At 37.6% G+C, this 25,723-nt stretch overlaps 2 protein-coding genes and 1 long non-coding RNA gene across 6 annotated transcripts in view; 2 read left to right on the top strand and 1 right to left on the bottom strand.

Moving 5' to 3' along the window:
• LOC131699660 (uncharacterized) overlaps positions 1-23,467 on the top strand; it is a 47,348-nt gene extending 23,881 nt beyond the window's left edge. Inside the window, exons 3-4 of one of the 2 annotated variants that reach the window (XR_009308248.1) lie at positions 6,638-6,709; positions 21,818-23,467. This is a non-coding gene — a long non-coding RNA (uncharacterized LOC131699660). Of the gene's footprint in view, positions 1-6,637; positions 7,475-21,817 lie in introns of those variants that run through there. The other variant, XR_009308247.1, reaches the window with a different exon arrangement.
• Positions 11,889-18,100, bottom strand: LOC117962548 (interferon regulatory factor 1-like). 3 transcript variants are annotated; one of them, XM_034927162.2, is made up of 10 exons: positions 17,869-18,078; positions 16,434-16,525; positions 16,078-16,177; positions 15,531-15,707; positions 15,125-15,171; positions 14,371-14,506; positions 13,771-13,905; positions 13,387-13,430; positions 13,105-13,237; positions 11,889-12,702 (listed from the first exon to the last, which is right to left on the bottom strand). In XM_034927162.2, exons 2-10 carry the CDS (start codon positions 16,518-16,520, stop codon positions 12,581-12,583), a joined length of 981 nt encoding a protein of 326 aa, XP_034783053.1. In that variant the 5' UTR covers positions 16,521-16,525; positions 17,869-18,078; the 3' UTR covers positions 11,889-12,580. The 3 variants fall into 3 exon arrangements, with proteins under 3 accessions (XP_034783053.1, XP_034783054.1, XP_034783055.1); XM_034927163.2 differs by having other exon boundaries at positions 13,771-13,902; positions 17,869-18,076; XM_034927164.2 differs by lacking the exon at positions 13,105-13,237 and having other exon boundaries at positions 17,869-18,100.
• A 2,016-nt stretch (positions 23,468-25,483) lies between the features above and the next one.
• Positions 25,484-25,723, top strand: part of LOC117413334 (long-chain-fatty-acid--CoA ligase 6-like) — a 28,145-nt gene continuing 27,905 nt past the window's right edge. The window contains exon 1 of the mRNA XM_058997035.1: positions 25,484-25,562. Coding sequence (XP_058853018.1) covers positions 25,499-25,562 — 64 coding nt within the window. The 5' untranslated portion in view covers positions 25,484-25,498. The remainder of the gene's footprint in view (positions 25,563-25,723) is intronic.

The raw sequence follows: 25,723 nt of genomic DNA, 5'->3' as shown, positions 1-25,723 counted from the left end.
CTTATCGTAATTGTTCACTTTCCCAAAAACTCCAAGCTTGCGTCAACATGTCCCACTATCTGTGTTTCTCTCACTAATCAGTCACAGACGCAGGGGAGTTCACACACAGGTCCTAATCAAGAGATTTCACAGAAAATGTTGCTGGTATTTGATATACAAAGTGTGTGGTCATGTACATGAATAGCAGACACTAATATGCTTAGGTTACATTTATATAGGGAGATTCAATAAAGTAATACAGCCAATACATTTCTGTACATTGTGAAATTCAGTCACTTTCTGGGAGTGTAGTATATGGGTTTAAAATGTGGCCTCTAAATTGTGCCATTACAATGCTGATTTCGGAAGTTAGAAATAACACAGCTCTGTGTGTTGATTGAATCTCCCCTCCTAGGAGTCCGGAGGAAAGCATGAGCGATGTTTCTTCCTGAAGAAGACAGCACAGCGAGCTTTCAGTCCTCCAAATCAGTGGAAGACTGCCTTGCTTTTATTTTACTTAGCGTCAGTAAGCAGGTGAGGAAATCAGGTATTCCTCAGGTATTCATTCAGTCACGACTGCACACTTGGCAGCCAATCTGAGTGCTGAATTGTAGAAATCCAGGCAATGACCTACAATTGTCCAATCAGTTATTATCATCCCTGGTATAAAAACACAAAACCAGTATGTGTATGTACAGTAAATAAATACAGATATAAATTCAAGTTACCTTTCAATAGCTTTTGTCAGTCTGTATTCCATGGTGTTCCTTTTTGCACTGAAGCATATGGAAGGCTTGTTGCATTGTAACTCTACAGACTTATTGCATTATAATTATAGTGTAGTCAGAGACACGTAATACAAAGTGTTACCAGTAAAAACAGCTTTGCAAAGTAATGTACTGCAAGGAGAAGCGTGGTGTGAGTGTGTAAAATTACAATGAGAGACGATTCTTGGAATAAACTGTAATACAGGTTATTGTGATACTTAGGTGATTAACTCTCTGCAAGGACAATAATTGCAAAACATAATTGTTGTTCCCTAAAGTAATGTGAGGAACATTTCGCACAACCACAAACACGCACGGAGGCCAGCATTTAATACTATAAACCAGTCTTTGTACTTACTTACTTTGAGGAGCACAAGGAAAGCATTAGCCAGACAGTGATGAAGAATGTTTATCAACGGCCTAGAACTACAGCTCGGTTTGGCTCTGTTTAAAACAGAACTGTGTAGAGATGCAGTGGACAGAGTTGATTTTCCGTCTGTAATGCTATTTTATGTAAGACGATGTAGATTTTTAAACCACACTGCTGTTGGCAGGTAAAACATGCAGCGGTAAGTCCAGTTGGCATTCCTCTGTAACAGGACGGAGGCTGGACGCTACTCTGACGGGACAGGACAGAATCAGTCACAGCAGTGCATCACACAGCACTGCCCGTTACACTGAGACAAGGGATACCTGCCAGGCCAGCATCTGACTCAGCAGCTTAAGAGGGAAACCTAGGCAGTGTAACTGACTGCTGGGCACGTGTGTTTGTGAGAGATCCTGTATGCTTTTGTGTTTATGTTTTCGGTTATAGCTTTCTGACAGGAAACACATAATGCTTTTCTGTTTTTCTTATTTAACAGGTTTAAAACAAGACTCAATTGAGATTCTACAGTCCAGTAGGGTGTACCACATCTCAATTGCTAAAGAGAAATCGCATTTGTGTTTATTTGTGGAAAGGTTCTTGCATTCCTCTAGCTTTTGTCAGTTGCAGGCCTATGTGTTGTTTTTGTCTGGTAATAATCTCTATGCTGGCCTTACTTTGTAAAGAATACTAGGAAAAGCCCCTGTTATTATGCCAAGGGTTGTGGCTGCAAAAAATGTAAAAAAGTCCCTAGCAGTTGGTTTGACTCGATAGGAGCTATGCCAGAAAAAACAAGCTGGTGTGCTGCATTTCCTTGTTGTTGTTTTTTTTTTTTTTTGTAAAAATGTTGCACATGTATTAATATAGTGTTGTGGTGGAAATAAATTGAATATTGACAAAAACAATGTAAAAAATTATTCAACACCAGTGTGCCAGTGGAGCATTCGCACTTCTGATCTGCAACGATGGCCATAGGTTGTGCCTCACCTAGAACTATATAAACATAATTTAGATATTTGATTGACACAATGTAATCAAGAAACTGTGTAATGTTACATTTTTAAATGTTTACATTTTTTTGTTATGTATATGGTAGACTACAAAGCGTTATGCAATTCAATATATTAACGTAACATTATTCAGCAGGTTTCATTCAACTTTATGAAGCAATATTATTATTATTTAGCAGACGCCTTTATTAAATGTTTACTTGTTGAGGACCTAACATTTAGCTGGAGTATTCTGCCGCTCAGGCACCATTAGGCTAAGTAGTTGCAAGTAGTGGTACTGAAGGAAGCAGAATTAATATACTCAGCAAAGAGGATAGCTTGATTATTATTATGATTATGTTTATTATAAATGTCCGTATACAGCAGCTGCCGCAAATTAACTTTCGGATGTTTTAATTTTATTCAAGCTCAATACCAGAGCAACGGAACAAATAGCATAATTTTACTTTATGTTCCTTCCTCTAATACAAACAGTGCCACTTCATACTAACAATATAAATAAACAAATGACATTGTGATGCGTTCTGCAGGAGGATTCTTGTGAAATAAAAATGTGCCAGCAGTTCCATATCAAACCGAGGCTCACAGGGGAATAGAGACTATTGTAATATCCTGAAAAATGCTTTTTAATTCTTATCGAATGCCAACAGATACTTGAAAAAAAAATGTAAGAATATGATGCTCAATTTTTAAGATATACAATTCTATTTATGCGGCAAATAGAGTTTTTCTATATTTAGACTTGTAAGCTGGATGCTCAGTTTGTTTATTATATTAATATAAATGGCGTGTCATTACCACTAATTCTGTTTTAGTCATTCAGCATGCTTTCTTCTCGTTTGCTCTCATACTCAATGCAGTCTTCTCATTCACAAAAGCTTTTTGTCACTGTAAAATATATTTGTTAAATTTAAAAACCATTCTGGTGTGCTTGTTGACAAATAAGCAGGCCCAATGCACACAAGTAGATGATTTACTACTAACAGTCTAGAAGAGATATTCCTAACATGACCTCACAATGAGAGCGATCTTTGTGACACTAACTGACTTACGTGCTGGAAATCAGGCTGCTAGTACTGGAATTAGCAGCTGTCATGTTTCTGTGGTGAAACTGTGGAAACAGCCACTAGAGACTCCAGAAGAGAATATCCTTGGTCATTGTCTTTATTTCCGGTACTGTACTTTGTTGTGCAGCTGGTCACATTGTGAATCTTTTGACATAGTGTATCCAGCATATCAAAGCATTGCTTGATATTATAACAGGCCACACTAACAGTGAGAGTTTCAAAACAGGTACATAAAAAGGGAACATTTTACATCAAGTGTTTGTAAATTGTAATTATTGTTTTTGTCATTAACCATGGCGTTACATTGTAACTATAAACCACATGTGTAATTACTGCCTTGTTACAGTGTAATTATAGTGTCGTTAGAGGCAAGTCAAATACATTGTTCCCAATAATCACCAGGTTGCAAAGTAGTTTTATTAAAACCTAATATTGGAAATTAAACCACATTGTGTCTAATTTCGTCAATCGCTTCTCCTTGAAATATTTGTCAAAGACTTTCACTACTGTAGGTTTTGGTCTTTTTGAATATCACACTACTAGTTGTCCAAACCAGGTTTCTAGTCCTTAACTTCGCTCCTTTCGAAAAGCATGCTGTGGGTGTTACTTGCTGTGTGAACTTATAAACAAAGCTATATGCAAATACAAAAATGATATTCTGATACAAAACATATACCACGAGCACGCAAATGTGTTGTACTGCAATTATTTAAAAATGCATTTATATACTGAGGCCTGAAGTCTTACTCACAACTGAACTGAAAGTCAAATATGACTGTCTCAAACTTTAAAATGAAGATATGATGGCCCTACTTTTCTTCAGCTTTCATATCAGCTTAATTCATACCCCCATCCAGTGTAGTGAAGTTACCATTTTTCTTCTACGCATTTTAATTTCTTGTCTAAGTCTCTGTTTTGGGGCCTCCACAGCGACACTCTGCCTTAAACTAGGAAGCAAAGGCATTAAGAAACACATGTTAATTATACAGACAAAAACAGAACCTCAGATGTCCCAGTTCTTCAAATTGATAGAGATTCGAACCTCTCAAGACCAATCAGATAGTGTAATAGGATATATCCTTTGGAAGCAGCCTGAAGGCCAACAATTATAGGAATTCAAATGAACTAATAGTAAATATCAGAGTTTACATAATATTGTGCAGCAGGTATAAAATCTTTACACTTCCGAGCTAAGGTTGGCATATACTGGCAAGCGCACTGTGTTCTTCTGCACCGTGGAAAATACATTTACCCTCCTAAGTACCTCCTGATGTGCACTTCACTGTAAATCAATACAAAATGGAGTGGGCTGTAAAAAAAAGCCAGCTATACTACTCGATTTGTGTTTTGCAAAACACCCAGATGACAGTAGCTTACTGTCGGTGAGGAGCGTTTGGTCCACGCAATAGAAGCTTTTTTAAAATAGGCATTACAAAAACAGCAGTGAAGCTGCTTCAGTGTTGTAAATCGACACCACTAGAGCTCTCTTCTCTTCTGGGAAAATAAACTACTAATACTCTTCACTGAGCTCCAACAGAATGTAGAAAGCAGAAGATGCCACAGTGCTGCGTCTCATAGCACTGTATTTATAGAAACCACCATCTCTTAAGCTTTTCTTTCCCATGTGCTGGCCTCAGCCCTCAACAAATGTGTGGGAAATTACTTGGCATATCGTCTTCAGTGAAGGCCCAGGCAATGTGTTTTGGGAAACTGCCATGTGTTTTTTTTTTTTTTTTTTTTTTCTGCTGCATTTAGTATCACTACAATATGACTCACTTCAGTTGTGGTTTGTATTCGAAACTATAGGGAAGCATGGGTCTGCTTTGCAATCTGACTGAACTAGCAGTTTTTTGACTGATTTTCCTGAGTCATTCTGAATACTGGGAATACATTCAGTAGACACAGGCCTCTGTGTGCAAGCTGAATAACAAGTGAAGGAAGGTGTACCCCCCAAAATAAAACCCCAGCTGGCATTTCTGTATTAGCAAATCCAGTGAACTGCTTAGACTTCAGGGGAAAAAAAGAAATTGGGTTTCTTCTCCTTACCTACTGAAATAAATTTTCTGGTAAACTTTTACATGATGTGTAAGTAACCCTTAAATTGTTTTAATGTGGTTTTACATTTTCCTTATTAAGGAGGAGTATATGTTTATTAATGGCGCACACAATATACTGTGGTCCAAAGCTAATGAGATACCATAGGTGTCTACTATGGTTTCAATCAGTTGAGACATAGTCACTAAACTTTAAGGACGTCTCTCTGTCTTGCATATCAGCGGTGTCTCACACGCGTGACGAGTACCTTGTCACAAGCGTTTATTGGGTTATACTGACTCAGGAACAGGGTTAAATATTATTTCCCAGAAGCCTTTCAATTGGTTACACACTAGACCAACTGTTACACAACATGCAAAGAAAACTTGAAAACAACACATTTTTTATTCATCGTCCACAGTGCACAAATGCACTTTGCCCATCATAACTTATATAGCTATTTAGTTCTGAATAAAAAGCAATAATAATAATCAGTACATAGCTACTATATCCTCTGTTACTTTATACACTATACCTGTAGGGGCTTTCTCAGTTTACTGCCATTGTAAAATATAATTGAATAGACTTTGTTTTTCAATGGGTATTGTTTGCTCTTTACTGACACTATGCTGTGCAACATTTTGCAAACACATTGAAATGCATTCAAATGCGCAGGTAGTACGTGCCGCCCACTCACTTGGTCATTGTATTTTTCTTCTATTTTAAATCTATTTGCAGCTTGGCTCTAATCAGGGCCCTATCTGTATTGTGTTTTTAAACTTAGAGAATGCATCTGTAAACTAAAAACAAGAACGACAAAAAAAAAGAAAAAAAACAAGGGCAAAACGCATGTTATCATGTCAAATGTTACTCATGACATTGTAACAAGAACAATAAATAAATAAAACGAGGGCAAAACGCATGTTATCATGTCAAATGTTACTCATGACATTGTAACAAGAACAATAAATAAATAAAACGAGGGCAAAACGCATGTTATCATGTCAGATGTTAATCATGACATTGTACTGTATTTCACAAATATAACCTACAGTTGCAGGCAACAACATGAGTGCAGTGGTTACCAAAAACAGTGGAAACCACACCTGATGCGCCAGTGTAGACAATGCCTCATTCAGTATTTGTATGTGTTCAAAATGAACACAAAAAGCAAGTGCAGTTAAAATGACACAGACAACAGCAGAGTATACAGAGACTTGACACAAGTAAATAGACACCCAAGTCTGAAAGAACACCTCTTTATTCTGGAAGCATACATACTGTAGCACTGGCAAAATATAGAAGTGGGTCAATACTTAGGGTTGCAGACCTGTGTCTTATGTAAGACAGAAACGTGCTGACACATTGTGTCATTAACTAAAAACTAACTACCTATTTGTCTTTCTCTGTTTGCAGCACATCTGGAGTGAGCCTACAGTACCATGAACGCTGCATGACTGACCTGACAAGCATTGGGAGCATACTTTAGTAGGCATATTTTCCCTTTCAGTAGTTGTTGTGTATTCAATGAAATTCGCACACTGATTCTTCTGTGCAATGGTGCTTTATTGCAACAACTGTTCATGCTAACTTACATATGCATGCTTAAAAGCCGTCTCCGGTGTACATCCTGTTTCATTTGGCTACTCAGCTGTCTTCAGGGGCTCACAACAAGAACATATATCACCTTGGTTAAGCACATGTTAGTAAGAGGGTGCTAATCACACACTGCTCACATGCACAGGGATCCCAGCTATTCTGGTTTTGTGCCTAGCTAGTCTGCAATGCATCAGAAGTGCAATTTTGTATCTGAAAGCAACAAAAAAATAAACCATTACAATTACAATTCTAAAATGAATAAGAAACCATATTTCAACTGCTCACAAGCCACTGCATTAAATGTCTGAGTTTATTCACGGTTTGATAATTTTATTAGGTGTGGTTTTACTACCTGAACAAAAAAAACATACTAATGACGATTTATTACAGCACCACTGGCAATGTTACAGCACTGCCAATGAAGCCAAATCTATCATACTGCTAAACATGTAATACTAGTATACAGTAGCCAAAATACACAGCTGTGTATTGTGCAACACATTGGCTGCCCCATTATTATGTCACTTTAAATTGCAGGGTCATTCTTGTAGGTCAGTCAGACCTTGAGAAATTGTTTTAACGTGCGGCTGTATGTTTTGAAAATGATGTGTCATGCGTTTCTGTTAATTTCATCTTTTTCTGCTGCTGTCTTAATAAATAAAAGTTAAATAAAAAAATATATACAAGTCCAGTGTTTTTCTCCAATCTGTAATTCACTTAATGGTTGCAGCTATAGAAAGCAAGCTTCAGTATCACAATTCTGTGATGAGTGTGCAGACATCTACAGTAGCTCGGTACGTTTCAATCCTTGCTGGTTTTTGTACTAAACAAAGTTTAGTCAATGCAGGTGGGGTTCAGATTAGAATCAGGGCTGCAAACAAATCATGAGTCTCAGCAGGATCTGGTCCCAACTTTCCAATAAGTGTCTCCTGTTGTATATCATGGTAAGTGCATGAGTAACACAGTGTGAAAACATAGGACAAACCAGACAGGATTGGTATATGACAGCTAAGCAAGATAAAGAATGGTAAAAAAATAAAAATCACTGTGCTATAAAAGGGTAAGCACAAAACATACCGTAAGTAAGCACAGGAAACTGCTAGCATGACTTCCCCCTGAAAATCAGACTTCATAATTCTAACACTTTGAAATTTGAGAACAGATGGTTCACATTGGTTGTGTATTTTTTAAATGTTTTTCTTGGCAAGAGGTTTTATGACGTTAACTGAAGAAGGTGAACTTTGCTTTGCTCAGGTAAGCACCCTGCTGTTTTTGCATGGCCCCCGCAGTCAACAAAACAGTAGGACTGATAATACATGTTTGAATTCATGTTTTTGGTCACAGATGAAGGACAGCATATTTTATTTACTTAATAGAAAGTGTTCAAAAAACCTGTTAGAAAACACTAAATGTATTGAGCTCTTTTTTGTACAGACTGAAAATACATAAAATTGCTTCACCCATAGTTTCGTTTGAGAAGGAAGTCTATTTTCCCTTCTGAAGACAAACAGATATATCCGCTTTGGTCACGATTTTTAAATAACATTTCTAGACATTTTAGACTCTATGGACTTTGAGGTTGCCCTGCAAAAACATTATGCATGATAGAATAAATACTTAGGTAAGAGACAACATGGCACAACAATTATACATGCAGTGACTAGAGGGTCATACTACTGTGTAACACAGTCAAGAAGATGAAGTGCCATGAAGTGAATAACTAATCAGCTCTCTAAGGAAATCTAAATCTACTGTTCACACACTTTAACAAACTCCAGCAATCCAAAGGTGCAGCTTTTATGTATTTCAGAATAAATGAATGCCATTAGGTGCGGATTGCAGTTTTGTCAGTTGTGATCTAAGAGTGTGTTGCATTTTATAAGTCGCTGTGAGTGTGAGTTTATAAGGTGTGTACTGGAAATGCTCCAAGTCACCTTACTTCTCTGTTGAGACATGCAACTCTACCCATGCACTAGGATAAAATGATGTGCCAACTTTAAAATGATGTGCCAACTTTAAAATGATGTGCCAACTTTAAAATGATGTGCCAAATCCCTAATATGGGCCAGCGTGCCTTTGCTTATCAAGCATCTCATCTCTGGAACTCATTGCCTTCGGACATGAAAGCAGCCTCTTCACAATACCTTTTAAAATCTGACCAGGGTTGCAAATCCTGTAAGTGCTGATTATGACCAGGATCATGTAAATTGGAATTGTTATAAATTTTATAATAGTTTGTAATTTTTTATTAGTTTTTTTTTTTTTTTTTTTTTGTGACTGTTGTACGTGTTTCTGTCCTGTTTAAATGATTTGCCTACTTTTGTCATTGGTTTTATAATGTTGTTTTCTTGTTGTCTTCTCCTGCCAGGACCCCCTTGAAATGAGATGTATATCTCAGGGGTTCTATCCTGGTTAAATAAATACCTTTGAAACTCGAAAATAATACTACAAAATAAACAAAAACAATTACTCTTCAGGATTTATCGGGTTTCCAGCATAGATCACAGATCATAAAGCACACTACAACAACAAAAACATGTTAAATAGAAGTTCAAAATCCTTATACAAAATCCTCTTTAAAATAAAGTTAATACATTGTGTGTTATTATTAGAAGGTATTCTTTTTGCACAGATTGAGCGACCAGAACCTCTTGCCCAAACTGCATGAGATATACCATAAGAGACACTATACATACAACGTATTACTGTAACTTTAAATTATTATTATTTTTCATAATCCAACACCTGTATGATACTTAAATGTTATTTTTACGCTGTAAAGTGATCTCAAAAAGGCTCTCCAAACCCCTGAATGACTTGACTTAATGGGAAGTGTGACTGTCTCCATGAAACATACTATACAAACGATGTAAGTGTTTGTATTGACAGTCAGTTTAACTCTACCTGTACACTGGAGTAGCTTGTTGTAGATCCCTATTGTCAAAATGCTAGCATTAAGTATATTGCTCACCCTTTTAATGAAGACCTTACAATTAGCGCTATGACTTCATTCTCACCGAAATGTACAGCATTTTAGCTTAACTTGATAAACCCATACCACAGACCAACATCTGTTTCCAGGCAAACCACTTTAAATCTGTGTGGGTATCATTCATGTTAACAAAACTGTACCACTGATTTGAAGGATGTCTGCCAGAAAGTATAGACCATTGTCTTTCACATTCAGTGACTTTTTCAGATCCACATTCAGGATAGCAGACCAGTTTAAGAGTTTCACTAAAAAATAAACTATCCCTAATGCTACTGACTAGTCTACTAATTTTAAAATGGCAAATGTCAGGTGACAATTGGAGGTAAAGCAAGTGTCAAGCTGACAGCAGTTCCTCCTATAAAGAATATTAGGAATGTGCTGTTAGAAAGAGTATATGTCATGAAAACTCATGGCAGCCTTTAGACGAGTTAGTTATCCTTCCTCCTCACACTGCTCAAGACATCGCTTCATGACAGATCTTGTATATGCCACACATGCGTACATTTGATATATAAAAAGATAGCAATAACATTTACTGCAACTCCCCACCTCATGTGAAGTTACTGTTCGGTTATCCAGGAATTTTTACAATGCATGACAAAGTCGGCAGTACACAGGTCACCCGTTCCGACCGGCGATCTGGTTGAAGAGAAGTGCATTCTTCTAAAGTCTTGTAAAGACTTCGAACTTTATTTTACAGTCATTTTAATCTGTCACGAATATTGCAGGAAATACTTGATGAGTTCAGTTGCTTCTTGCTAAATCTGATAACACACATAACTGGAAGATCGCCATTAAAACAGGTCTAATACATCAAGTCCCAGGTTTGATCACATCTGTCCAAAAACACAGAAGCATCGCTAACCGCCAATTAGAGAATTAAAACACATGCCTTTGTTAAAGACACCAATTCTCTCTACCATCATCAGATATTCCAGGCTTTTTTTTTTTTTCTTTTCTTTTCTTTTTTATAAATTTAGTCGTCGCCAATTATTTTTACCCCGGTTTTCACCCCAATTTAGCATGCCCAATTATTATCTGTATCCCCGGCTCACCGCTCGCAACCCCCCCGCCGACTCAGGAAACGGAGTCTGGAACACGCGTCCTCCGAAACGTGCTCCTTCCAAGCCGTCATTTTTCGCACTGCAGATCCACAGCAATGCTACCAGACCTATAGTGCCGGAGGACAACACAGATCTGGCGGCTCCGCTGCAGAGCCACAGGCGCCCTATCGGCCACAGGGGTCGCTGATGCGCGGTGAGCCGTGGATTCCCCTGCCGACCTAAGCCCTCCCTACCCGGGCAGCGCTCAGCCAATTGTGCGCCGCCCCCTAGGAACTCTCAGTCACGGTCAGCTGTGACATAGCCTGGATTCGAACCAGCGATCTCCAGGCTATAGAGCACATCCTGCGAGGAGCGCCTTTACTGGATGCGCCACTTGGGAGCCCAGATATTCCAGGCTTTACTGCGAGCTTCATTATTCTAACCTGAGCTTTTTCCTTGTTGGATTGCCAAAGGGAAGATTAGGTGAGCATACTTAGGCTCACTGTGACTCTTCTTTCGACCTTTACCGTAAATTACAGTCATTGATCAGTTCATTATTTTATGATACCTATAAAACCTTAAGGACTCTGGACGTTGTGGAACTCTTTTATACATGTTTTCTGTCTATGCGCATCCTGGTACTGTACCTGCTATCCTGTATCCATGTTGGAAATCTTATTGAATAGCCTGCTGTGAATTTCACATGGAGAACGGGAATCTCATCGTAGGGTAAACCAGAAAGAAAGCAGACCAACAATGTGACCAATTCCTGCATCAGTGTTCTACATCTTACTGTAAAGAGGGCACTTTGACTATTGTGTCCACTTAGAACAGCTGTTTCTCATTAGGTGGGGAATTCAAGTCTAACCAATTCCAAATTACTGCATGTAGAGTATTACAAGTTTTTAGCTAATAAACAGTTACAGTAATTCATTAGTGCATTATAAAGCCACTGGAAATATGTGTTTGTAAATATGACGGCCACTAACCAAATAACAAACCAAACTGAACAACAATTGAAACATACGGTACATTGATTTAATTTTTTTTTATTTTTTAACAAAAAAGATAATATGTACAATTTTAATATTTACAACTATATACAGTTCACATTATAGAGCTTTTACCAAAGGGATAGTATTTTTAACAAAAGGCTGCATCAAAACATCATTTGAAGCTACATGGACTGTTATCTCACTCTTTTCTTACAATACAACATTCCACAAAATGTGTGAAGCTGTTGTTAGTCTTATTGTCTCATCCACACATGAATCTCTGTCTCAAAGTGACGTCTAGCGCGCATCTCCACTCACAGAAAGAAAGTCTCTATTACAATATTGTTGGTGCAAAAGGAAACACAAATAACAGATTTCACATCATTGTAAATCTCGATGCAGTGCTTTCTGTAAGTCTGATGATCATCTGTTCCTGAAGACAGAAAGGTGCACTAGCCTAATGGTGTATTGGAATTTAATTAAGGGATCCATTAACAGAAGGAGAATAAGTAAATGAACGAACATCAAAATATTCAATCAACTATATTTAAAAAAAAAAAAAGAATATATTGGTCTACTCTGCACCATTTACCAATATAATGAAAATGTACTGAAGGCGGTACAAATGCCCGCAAATGATTCCTTGAAGTCCCTCGGTCAAAGTTTTTTGTTTTAAGGAAACAATTTATACATTATTTACTGTACAAGCTTATGGATTTATTTATAAGAACTACTGCAGGCAGGCAACGGGTGCAAAACTGGATGAGGATTGCCAGGAATTGATGGGGTCAAGATAGCTCACAAGATCCACTCCTGTTTTCAGTTCACTATAAAATCGCAATTCAATTTCACCTGAAAAGAAAAGCAGAAGCAGGAATTATTTTACTGAAAATGTATTTTTAAAAACAACACCATTGCAGTATTAGCTAAATATCATAATATGTCGTACTTGTTATTTAGAACAGCTGCAGCATTCATTTAAACAATGTCCACTGGATTATACTTTGGTACGTTATTAATTTATCTTTCAAACTGTGTGTATTCACAACTACACTAGGTACAGCAAGCTCCATTGCATTTTAGCTCATCACGTACAGTATTTGTGAAATGTTTTACTGTGTTATAAAAACAAATACAAACGTTTCACGTCAAAATACTGTCGGTCCCCAAAAAGGCTTCATTTTTGGCGCTGTCCAGGGTAGACTTTTTGCAATTTTTATTAACGTAATCTGAAGTGACTGCTGTGAGTATTACCTGTAACATCACTCCAGCCGTGATCGATATTTTGTGGCGTTAATGACGTGCCTACTGCATTGCTCAGGAAACCTTTGCCATTAATATTGCTTTGCTGCCACTGTGTTTGATCTTGCTCCAATTCCTGTGCCATCTGAAAGAGCAAAAAAGGAAATGAAACTTGCTGTTGTTTCAGTACTGTATGTATATATATATATATATATATATATACTCTTAGAAATCAGGCAGTCAAAGCGTGGGGCCACTACCTATTTAACACAACAAATGCAACATACTACACACCTGAATGACATCATGGAGGTTACTGTCCTCCGCTTCTTCCAGATCTGCAGAACAAAAGCAAAAACAAGTTGAGTACGCACTCGGGCCTTCCTAAACAGGTGCAGTACGCTCTGCCGCACCCTTTTGTTTTGATCAGGCAGTTTGTTGAACAGGCATGCATGTGAACGCCATTTTAAGGTAAACTATGCCTTTATCAGTGGTATCCCCACTGCCACTAGTAAATAGACATTCCGTATCAATCACTCTGGAATGGTGGTGGTATAAGTCCACTTGAAACTGTCGAAGCAATCAAAGTCTAGTTTATCATCGTCTGCCGAACCGTAAACGATGGATCGATGTTAGTGTGCAGCCTTGTTAAGCTTTGTGGAATAGGGCAATACCAACCTGGAGAGGGTAAGGGGGACACTTGGAATGTGTAGATGTCGTTTGTGCTGTCGGCTGTGGAGATCTCCACAGTATGGCTCCATTCTGAGGGCACACTAATGATGTCTTCTTCAAAGTGGTTGTTACTAAATTCTACTGGGGGGAAAAAATGATAATTATGAAAGGGGTTCCATTAAAAGCAACTACTGTACCTATTATAAAATGAACTCTTCTAATGTTTTTTTTTTTAACAGGTAACTAATTTGCTGTTCACCCTAATTGCTCTGCATATGCCTTGTTATATTGGTATAACTGTTAAAAACAATGGATGGAATAATAAATAATAGCAGGTGTTTCGCTATATATCCTTATTGAAGTTTCCCATGGTAAATGTGCATGGTTTCCCCACGGTTATAATAAGCATTTCTTAGTTTACTATGGTTTGTAAAATGTATATGCTTTACAATATCACCTTGAGCTTTACAATGCTTACCTATACTTTACCATGCTTTCACTACAATCTATTACACTTTTCTATATTTTTACTATGGTAAACTTTTTAAAAAGAGAATCCAGAATACACAACAAAAAGGAAAGTTTCTATTTAAAAGGTTCTCATACCTAAATGATTATCTGTGCAGTCAACCTGAGCTTCCTGTGTTGGACTGTCGTGTGGGGCTGTGTATGTGTTGTGGTCATCTGGAAGCTCATGTTCACTGTAGTCAGAGGCTTCAACCTTCAATTTCATGCTCATCACCTGTCGACAAACATAAGACCTCAGTAAGACCCAAACAATGCTCTAACGAATAGCCTTACACTTACTGTACTCTCATGCAAGCTATGCAAAGCGTCATTATGTTAACATAGCATTAGATGGATTCAGACCACCTAAAGAGGCAATAGCACTGTAGATAAAGGGTGTTTCCAGGCTCTGTTTAAATGTCTGTTTCGTTACCTGTTAAAGTGATTGCATATTACACATTCTCTATTTTACATACACAGTGTCTAGCAGGATTGTTTGTTACATGCATGACTGCACCACATAAATACATTTCTACTGAACAACATAAAAGAATGAGCCGATGACATGTATCCTATTCAGTGTATATGTTCTATCTATTGTTGTGGAAACCGGTTCCCTCTGTGTAATTCACGATGTGTTACAGACGACTGTCTAGGTTCAGTAATACAGCTCATAGGCGGCTATGCAGATGTGAACTAGGCTGCTGAGGTCAGACAGACAAGCTCTTCCAGACAGACTTCAGGTTGAGGAATAATGAAACACCCAAATGAAAAGGTGACAGGTACTTGGAGGATGGGCTTAGCAAGAAAAGAAACCTGCTCAGCAGGCAAGAAAATATTTTGTTTAATTTACCTTGTTCTTATTTTTGTTTCTGACCTCTTTCGTCCGTGATTTTTTATCTGTAAAGAAATAGAGTAGAGGTGACATTAAAGAAAAATAATTGTTTTCATGATCCTGTAACAAGATGTTTAAAAAAAAAAATGGGTGAATTTCTTTTTTTTTTTTTTTTTTTTTAATCTGACAAAAACAGTAGATGCGTTTTGGTATGTAGGCCACTAGGGTTTTCAGGGATCCTAATTATTTTTAAACAATTTTTCGTGGTGCACGTGTAAGAAATCCACAACTGAAACAAAAACACTCAACGTAGGCCAATTAAGACATACTAAAAGAAATGGAGTACATTTGATTACAAAACTTTCTTTACTATGGCTTGCTAGTGTTTTGGGCCATTGTAACGGCTAATGTATTGTCTAGTTACCTTTCCTCTGTGCCTTGGTTACTGGGGGGAGCATTCTGTACACTCGAATTGCACTGGAGCCCTTATTGATGCTTCTGTCCTTGACTTCTTCGATGTCTGGGAGAGAGTTCATTGCACATCGGAAATTGGCTTTCCATGTTTTCGGGTCTGGTTTGTTATAGTCTTGTTTAAATTTCCCTGAATAAAATAATAAATAAATAAATAAACACAGAATTGTTTGCAATCTTTAACTCGTACTCTCTTAAAGACTTAAAATATAAGTTCTAGCAGAAAAATTAATTCCAAAATGAATTGCATTAAGAAGCAAAAAGGACACATGTGCAAAATAAACACTATTACCTCATTTGTAAAAAGAAAGGCTGTTCGCTACATTAAATTGTCTTCAATTACCATTGCACTTTATAAATGGCTTTTAGGTGATGGTACTAAAAAAGTGTCTTTTAAGCTTCGGTCTAAATACTAATGGAACCATGTTTATTTAATAAGAACTATAATATCAACAACATATTTTGAAATATGCGACAGTCAGTCTCTGCACATCGCCTACCTGTGTGTAGGGCCCACTGTTTGAACAGGCAAGCGTCTTTGTCCAAGTCCCAGCCGTGACGGGCCGCATGCTTCCAAGGAATTTGAAACATTTTCTTCTCCTTCAAAGTGATTAGTGAACACATTTAGTGCATTATTAATGAGTTCTGTACTGTGTTATTGCTATATTACCATTGGAAATGTATATGAATTGAAATAGTACAATAACCAGGAGGTTTTGCAAACCAGAAGCTGTATATCGTTTGAACAGTAACAAAGAATGCACATGCATACACATATTTAAACTAGAAACATGACAGATGAAATGCACATCAAGTATTATTTAAGTAAGATCAAGCATTTAAAAACATGTCTTACTTTATTGATCCAGACTAATCCTGGAATTTCATTGGAGTCGATTTTTTTTTCCAGCCAGGGTCTCATGCGCGTTCTTGAAACAGGCATTTTGGCTGTGGAAATAAAAACAGTTTCCTATTTCAATACAATGATGATATAGATTTAGTTAAAAAGTCTTACATTCACTCTGCTTTGTTTGCTTGTAGTTTATATATATATTTCCTTCCTCTAAATAGTTAATTGAAACTAACACGTCATGCAGAACCTCTGAGGCCCTTCATGGGGAAAGCAGTTCACACAAAGTGCAGAGAGGAGCAGCGACCTTCCAAAAACGCAATAACATAAACGTCCGTTGCATTTCGTTACAGAGCAAGATATTTCATTGTTAGTAACTATTAATAGATTTCATGTATAATTCGAAGCAAGAACTAATGCATCCTATCTTGACAGTCGCTGCTGGCATTCAGCGCTCTGCAGTACAACACTTCGGGACTCGGGTTCGGTGAATTTACAGTAACTTGGGACCCAAATGTCAACTGAGGAAAGGACTACGGCACTCCTTCATATCGCCTTCGAAATCGTTGCAAATGCATTTACTGCAGCGTATGATTAGCAATTACAAGACTGACTTCCTTGTTTTTAGCAGTAGTAGATATTAAGTTACAAATTCCACACTTGGCAAAAATCTTCATCTACACCTTTTTTTTTTTTTTTTTTAAACATGAAGATAACTGTCGGGGAACTGGCAATTATAATCACTTAGGCAGACTGCCCCGTGTTTTTCACAATGTGTGCAGTTCACCACGTTTACAGTAGAGTAGGAAATGTATGCTGTAACATACAACCAAGCAAGTCATACATTAGTAGGTGCTCGGGTGACGGGTATTCAAATGTTATTGATAGTTTAAGAATGATTTAAAAAAAAATACCTTTGTTTTTTGTTAATAGTAAATGTGGTACATTTCTGCAAGTTCTATAGAATAAATATGTGTGCTACTAAAAGACACTGAAAGATAAAACTATCAATACAAAAAACATGTTATTTAGTTATGTGTCTGTTTGTTATCTAATAGCTACTTTCTAGCAGGATTCAATGACCAGACCAAGAAGCGATGCATTATGCACTTGAAACGTATTGATCAACCACTGACTTTGAAAAACGATGGTAATCTCATATTAAAAATATATGAAAATAAGTTCTGCTTATGTGCGTCTTTTCTGGTACAGCGACTTCCTGGACAAAGCACTGTAACTCCGAGTATATTCTTTTGTTCCACGCAGCTCTGAAAATATGCAAAGCAATATGAACGACCCTATTTTGTAACCATTGTTTTCACATTTATTCTGCATATTGCATGTATATATTAAAATACAGTGCAATAATAATAATAATTTAAAAAAATTAATAAAACATCAGTACAAGTAATAGCAATAATATAATAACAATATAACTCACTTGTTTTATCTGTAATAGATAAACAAATCTTCAAGAAGTTAATCCAGTGAGTGCGAATGCGTCTTGGCTATATTCAAAATATATCCTTTCGTTCCAGAGGTTCACACGTTCTGAACTCCTCTCTGCAGTATGCTGGCTCTTTATAAAAACACACACAGACGCGGGATTTCCCAGTGATATCACGCCAATGAAATTGCAGGTGGTATGAGAGATATTGCTGTCAACTAGCCTCACATGTTATTGGCTGCCGTCGCTCGGAGCTGATTTCCGAGAAATCATACCGTTGTAGTTCTAGTGGCAGACGTGAGAAAGGGAAGTGGTACGCCTCTCGTGTAAGAAATGTATAGCAGAACTGTGTTACCATACAGTTGTGTACGAAAATAACAAAACAATAGAGTACGGGTTTAGAGCTGGAAGCAGCCTGCCGTTTGGAATGTTTTTCATTCTCGTAGCCGGGCTTTTTGTGGAATGCACCAAGTTCACATTAACCCATTAAACACCAAAGACACATTTCTTTGAAGAAAAATCTGAACTAGAGCTGTATTTATGTAATTCACTACATTACCTTTAGACTTAACTTGTACGGTTAACACAATGAGATTAAGTTATCATAACAATATAGTTAAAGAGAACATTAAAATAACAGTTACAAATGCTCTAGGAAATTACATAGCCTCAAATGAGCCAATGCCCTTCCATTTTTAGTACAGTGATACTGGGCGACTGAAGAGGATGTTTTGCATTAATTGCAGTAATACTGACATATGCAGTATTTGTATTAGTACATACATTTTATAAATAGTATCATTAAAATGTACCACTGTGTTAGTGTACAGTGCAATGCAATATTATCTACAGTAACATTTGAATGCAGAGCAATGCAGTGGGACTGAGTAATTATTTCCAGTGCAAAGTAAGCACATCCAAAATATTGCACTGTAAGTACAGCAGTACTTTATTTAAAAAATAGTATTATTATGAAAACACAGGGTGCTAGAGAAAACGTCATACTAAGGAAACAATACAAACAAAGGGAGAATTTCGTTTTCGATTTTACAGCACTTTGAATAAGTATTTCTTATTTTTACATATGCAAACTATATTGCGTATAAAATACAATGCGCAGCATCTAAATGGTGGGCTACAGTATTCCTCTGGACCCTGCCCACAAGGCCCAATCGACATACACTACACCCAGTCAGTATTAACAGTTAGGTAAATAGCACGCACCTGCATTGCAAAATAGCAGGCACGTGCATTTCACTGAGGTAAAAAAAAAAAAAGAAGTTCAACCCCTCTTAACCAAACTCTTCTTAATAGTCATGTGAGTCTGATTTGTGTTTCTCTTAACTGCAAAGCAGCTATTTCCAGGAATCGACAGTACACGCGTCTGGACAACAGGGGGAGTCTTGAGCTGTGTCCTCTTGGCTGCTATAAGTGTGTACCCTATTATTGCACTTTAGTTTTTGCATATTGATCTATAGAAGAACAATGGCCAGGGCCTCTGGGACCCTTGCAATTAGTTAACTATATGCATACGAATTGAATGCACGTACAGTCTAGTTAGTCTGAACACAGCGTAAATGCTTTGAGAGGTTCATAAAATCTCCCGTGCATATAGATATATTTAAGTACCACATTGTTTGTAATAATAATAATAATAATAATAATAATAATAATAATAATAATAATAATAATAATAATAATAATAATAATGCATGCTTATGCAAGGTGCTAATGATGTTCAAGGTGCATCCTATTAAAAAAATCACAAAACTTCAGATTAACACTGCGAAAGTGAATCATATTTCTGGCTGCAATTCATTTGCATGCATCTAACTGCAGCTATCTGCTGCGGCGCTGCAGTCTAACCTAAGGTTATTATTATTATCTATATCCTAAACGACTGAACTTCAGAGATTCGTGTTTAATGTTTTGTATGCCTCTAAAAAAGAAATCCGATTAAAGGAAAAACAAAATCCTCAATAATGATGCTGAGTTTTTGGGAGGAATAAAATATGAGGTCATGCAGTATGTGAAAAGGTACTTGTGGGCAGCGAGTGGGAATGCTGGTGATTTCCTCTGGAATTTTTCTCTACAGTAATTTAGTGCTCTGGGTTTTCCCAGCATGGCTAATATTCCAGATGGATTCTCAAAGAAGGCGGGTCTACAGTTCCCTGGCACTGACACGCCCCTTTGTGCTACGTCCCGCTGCATTTTATCTGGATGCTGGAAACGTGGGGATTGTACAGGATCAAGGGGACTGAGAGGAACATAGATTGTGAAATGTGAAGCAATTTCTTCTGAATAATATGCACCCGCATGTTTTCTTCCCCTAGTACAAAAATAAAACGACCTGCATTCGCTGTTGGCCTTCACGTACAAAGCGGGAGCAGGTTTGATTACTTTAGTATTATTTTTATACAGCAGTTGCAGGTTGATGCGGGTATGTTTTATGTTCACTTAAACCACAACATTTTTGTTTTCGTACACGGTGTATTTTTATTGCCGTTGCGCCCAAATGCTTTAGGGTTACCCGAAATGACAGCAAACAAGGCACGCGATCTTAAATACTTGTGGAGAGGAGGGGCCGATTTAAAAACATTTGAACTGAAATGTAACACACTCCACTGAAACGCATTGAACATTCCTGCCTTTATGTAGTTTAATTGGGACGTCACTTCGTTTAACTGGGATACATTATTGTCAAATGATGAACGGAGACCGCTTTTCACAGCAAAACAGCTTCCCGTAGCAGAGTGCAGTGAGTACGTGATTACGCTGTGACTTGCGTAAACTGCGTAAACCTCGTTGAACTCTGAGGAGTGGAGTCTCCTGTAGTTTGGCTGCTGTGGCACAAAATGATGGTGTGTCAACATCGCAGGAGCCTCGCCTTGTGATAAGATGTGATTTCATTATTTTTCATTTAATGTAGAAATCAAAAATAAAAATAATGATTAGTTTGGTTTTCTGTAACAAAAAAAGACTCGTATTTTAAATTATGTATTTAAAATTTAATCATAATGTGATGCCATTCTTTTTCTTTGCCTTTAGAAATAAAAAAATGTGACTAAGTTCGTTTCAAATGTCGTTTAATTGGAACAGCCGCGTATTCAGGATATTGTTACCTCTACCGAGGCGTCCCGATTAAGCGGTGGCGACTGTATGGGCAGCGTTCTTTAAACGAGTGACGTTACAGAGGCGCAATACAGACACAAATAAAACGATGTTGCTATTGTAACACACGGTGAGAAAGCACTAATGGTGGGAAGGATTCATACCCTATCAAAGGCATTTTTGTGTTCCGTCTGCTATTGGTCTCTCTATGTACATTTACTATAAGATAGCCTTGCTGGGTTACACTGACTGGCAACCCAGAGATGAGCATGAACTATAATGGCCTGAAAAATAATTTGGTTCAGTGACATTGGCCTTGTTGCAAATGGGTACCTGATGCTGTATCATCAGTAGCCATTTATATTTCTTTTAATTTTTCCAAAAACACAGCACCTCATCCCGGTGGCATTCTGTTTTTCTGTGGTACGTGCAGCCTTGATGTGATAAGCAGTCCCAACAGATTAAAGTCCTTCCTGACAGTTTATCATTGCGAGCCCTTCCCTCAGCACACTGGCAGAGCTCCCAGAAAACAGTTGAAACTCCGAGTGATTTAGGAAAGCCACGGTGATTAAATGACTCCCCTTGGTGGTCAGTGCACCTCCAAACTGTTTCAGGACCAGTATCCACTATTCCTTTTCACCATTGGGACAACACAATGGATTATTGTAATGTTGTTGCTGAATTCTTTTTTTTTTTGGTAGTATTAATTATCACTTTTTAAAAAATAAATTACAAAACATATTGGCAATTTTTTTATGACAAGTTTAATGGTGTAGAAATGTGACAGATGTGATGTAAATTAAACACAAGACCTTGTTTATTTTCTTCTCAGAAAGACATTCAGAGAAGACCGACCGGCTTTGTGTCAACTGATTGACAATCCTCCACTGCAGAAAACAGAAAACACTTTGAGGAAGCATAAATAATTCACACAGTATTGCATCAGTGTTGGTTTCTGGGTGATTCGTATTTTTAGAATCATTGCAAAATCACTGACCTCAACTGCATGTTTGTCACAGTGGACGTACAAATGTGAAAACAAGTTCTTTACAGTAAATGGTATAAAACTGGATTTTAATCTGACAATGGGCGCACAATTCAACCAAAATAACCCAGGAAATATTGGAAAAGTACAACTTTTTTTTCATAAGTTCCAAACTTTTTTTTGAAGAACCCAGCTTCATAATTTCTGTGGGGATTCTGTAATTTCAGAGATTATTATATAACCATAATTCCTAGTAGCGAGACTGCAATTTGTTTAAGTACATTTCAGACCTGATTAGTATGGTGATGGTATGCATTTTCATCATGCTGTCTTGAGTGTTATTTTGCAGAGGCCCTGTAATAATCTGTTTTGCTAAATTTAACCAGTTCCCATTTCCCAGTGTTGAATAGAGAACACGGCCCATTTAGCATTTCCTCAAATTTATAATACACTGTAAATGCTGAGTGATGTCCTTTGATCTCCAGAAGCCCGACATTCATGGACAGATTTATACTAGAATATGATCCTGGGTGACTGGCTGGGGTGGGGGCACACGCTTCCTCTTTACTCGAAGCATGCAGCAGTGGGGGTTATAAGTGATGTCAGAAAATAGCTTGGGGGAAAAAAGGTGTTTTTGTTCCTCATAACATTTTACAGGAACCTTCTGATAAGGAAGCTTAAGACTGAAAGATGAACCTTAATATGCATCATACCCAAAGACTGAATGCCGTTAGTGAGCACAAGGCGTTCTGTTCGGATTTTGAAATGATTTTAAATGTGACACCTTTTTAAATTTCCCATGTATAATTCTCTATTGCTCTTTCTGCTGAGATGTGAATACCAGGCTTACTAACTAATGTCATTGTGCTATTGGGAAGACTCTTATTGAAAGTGAGTTGGTTTTTAGAATGGATTTGCAACTCATTTATCAATCTACTCTTCAGAAACTCATCTGTTCTGATGCTGACCTGTGGTTGAAAATGGAATTTGCTGGAATAGTTAATAGGCATAGTACTGCTAGGAATATAAATAGTTCAGGAAATCCTTGATTAAGTGTCTTTGCCATAATTATGTCCCCAGTTCCTCGTATGACAGCAATAACCCGTTTTGTTTCTTTACAGTGTTAACCTTGTGTAGAACATTGAGCTACTGCTCTAATGCTATAGCAATGTGAGCATAAGGGCTACCTTGTGGAAAATCAGTGCCACCTAGTGGCTATAAAATCAGCTTCTGCAGTAACATGAGCTTGAAAGCAAAGGGAAGTTTACGCATCTGTGCTTTGTACTGCATATTGTTCACCACCTCAGTTGTGGATTTTATAACCTTGCAATGCAAACTGTAGTCTTTGCAAGTGTCCACTGCTTTGGACAGACTAACCCTATTGTGTTATAGGTGTACAGTGCCTGTAAATTGCATTTTAAGTTATGCATAATTTAACTGTTTACATAATCTTTCATGTCACAGAAAGTTGTTGATACACTGATGCTATTATTATTATTATTATTATTATTATTATTATTATTATTATTTGTTTATTTAGCAGACGCTTTTATCCAAAGCAACTTACAGAGACTAGGGTGTGTGAACTATGCATCAGTTGCAGGGTCACTTACATCAAATGACCGAATGACGGAGCATAAGGAGGTTAAGTGACTTGCTCAGGGTCACACAATGAGTCAGTGGCTGAGCCAGGATTTGAACCGGGGACCACTGGACCACACAGCCTCCATTATGTTGATATACTGGAATCTATCGAATATATTAGATGCCCTACACTATTAATATATACTGAATACATTTTTAAGGTGGATTGTGAGGATGTGAGGTGGGGAAGCATATTAGCGTTGCACTGTGCACTGAAACCCATAGTAAAATCCGGTGTACTGAAGCCTGTGCAATGTTATTATTCTTCCCCACCTCACTTCCTCACAGTCAGCCTTGAAGAGTCTTTTCAGAAACATGTTTTGCTGCTTGTAACACTTCATCGAAGCCGAAACAACAAAAGAAACCCATACAGAGCACACTTAATAGAATATTAAACCAGATAGAAATGGAATATGAGTGACACCTCTCATTATACACGGTATTCCTTTAAGGGTTAGGAGACAGACTCTATGAACATGGTTCTCTGTTCCACTCTTATTGTAAAAGGTGACACAAATCCAGCACGCATATTCGGTAAGGATGAAACTAGGATCAAACTAATGATACCAAGGTCTCCCAGTTTTCCAGATTAGAATGACTCCAACATGCACTACTGTACATGGGTCAGTTCCTCTTCTTATAGATGCTTGAGACATACAGCACAAAACGAACAGGCTTTATGAATAATTAACCTGACTTCATGAGAAACGACCTTTGGAAGAGGAAGCGTTGGAAGAGGAAGTCGCTTGTGCATACAAATCTCCTCACAGCCATCTGTCTCACAGACCAGTGACAGCCTGTCAAAACAAGGCCGATGCACTTCCGTAGTTTTTCAAGCATTGAATCCAGTGGTGTCGGCTAGGGTGATACAACACTGTTCTGAGATAGGTTATAGTACACCACTAAAAAATAACTCCCCCAGAAACCCACCAGTCTGTTTCATCCGGTTACATCCTACTGTGGGATTTTCACTGCTAAACTACTCAACAGGAAATGAGTTGATGATGATTAGTGAACAAGCCGCCAGACGGCGTGTCTTAACGGAGCACCCAGCCTCAGGAGACGGTTGTGTGTTTACGATGTACAGATTCTGGATTACCGCACAGGCAGACCACATTGCACTGCGAGGCACAGAAGGTCATTCTAATCCCTGAGGATCATGAGTAGGGGGTTGCTATTCCATTTTAACGATGGCACCACCTTCCACACAGTGTCTTTGAATGTGCATTCATCAAAAAATGAGTTAACAATGTGTCTTTCAACATCATGTTACGGCATTTTTACATCCTTCAGTGGGAGTGAGACAACAGTCTTCATCAGCAGTAACAGGACCCTTGCATCTGCCTGTGTGTGTCTCATTTATTGTAGTGCCAGTAAAATCAGTATAATAATAATTTTAAACTGTGATTCCTCATAATTTTGTGGCTCTTGACTTATGGATCCTTTCTTTGATTGAGCAGACCCACATGGAGACATGTCTGCCCTGGACATTAAAGCTGAGTTCTGTTCAAATTTATTTATCTAAAAACTATATTCAGATGATGAACTGATGCATTTGATATTACTGTCTGTTGTGTGGTGTCGTTTGCATACAGCTTCTTATAGACAGTTATAGACTGTCGTTTATCTTTGTTTTGTGAATAGGGAACACATATTTACAATTAACAAAATCCTAGTGTTTTCAATGTAACAGTACCGATCTTACACAAATATGTGCATGTTATTAAAAATCACCCTGATCTATATCCCATCTTTTACTTCTGAGACATATTCTTCTATTTATAGAATTTTCAGTTATTTTTGGGAAACTGACTTCCCCAACCAAGGCATTACAGTTTTTTGCTACCGATACCCGACACTAGTGGTCGCTGTAAAGCCGAATAAATGATCAAATTAAGCTACACCTGTTCTGTACCGGAAAAAGCGGAATATGTAAGACGAACGCAAAGTAAGTATAACAGTATATAACACTTGTTTCAAAGTAATGCCTTTTTAAATATCACTTGACAAACATGATTCGCACATTCAAAACGAATTACAATAACAATACCCTGCAATATAATAATATAGGATTAAACCCATGTGTATAGTGTAACAGCCATCTTTAAT

This window comes from Acipenser ruthenus, chromosome 23, assembly GCF_902713425.1.
Source record: "Acipenser ruthenus chromosome 23, fAciRut3.2 maternal haplotype, whole genome shotgun sequence".
Taxonomy (NCBI): Eukaryota; Metazoa; Chordata; class Actinopteri; order Acipenseriformes; family Acipenseridae; genus Acipenser; species Acipenser ruthenus.
This window is presented reverse-complemented; position numbering and strand designations above follow the sequence as displayed.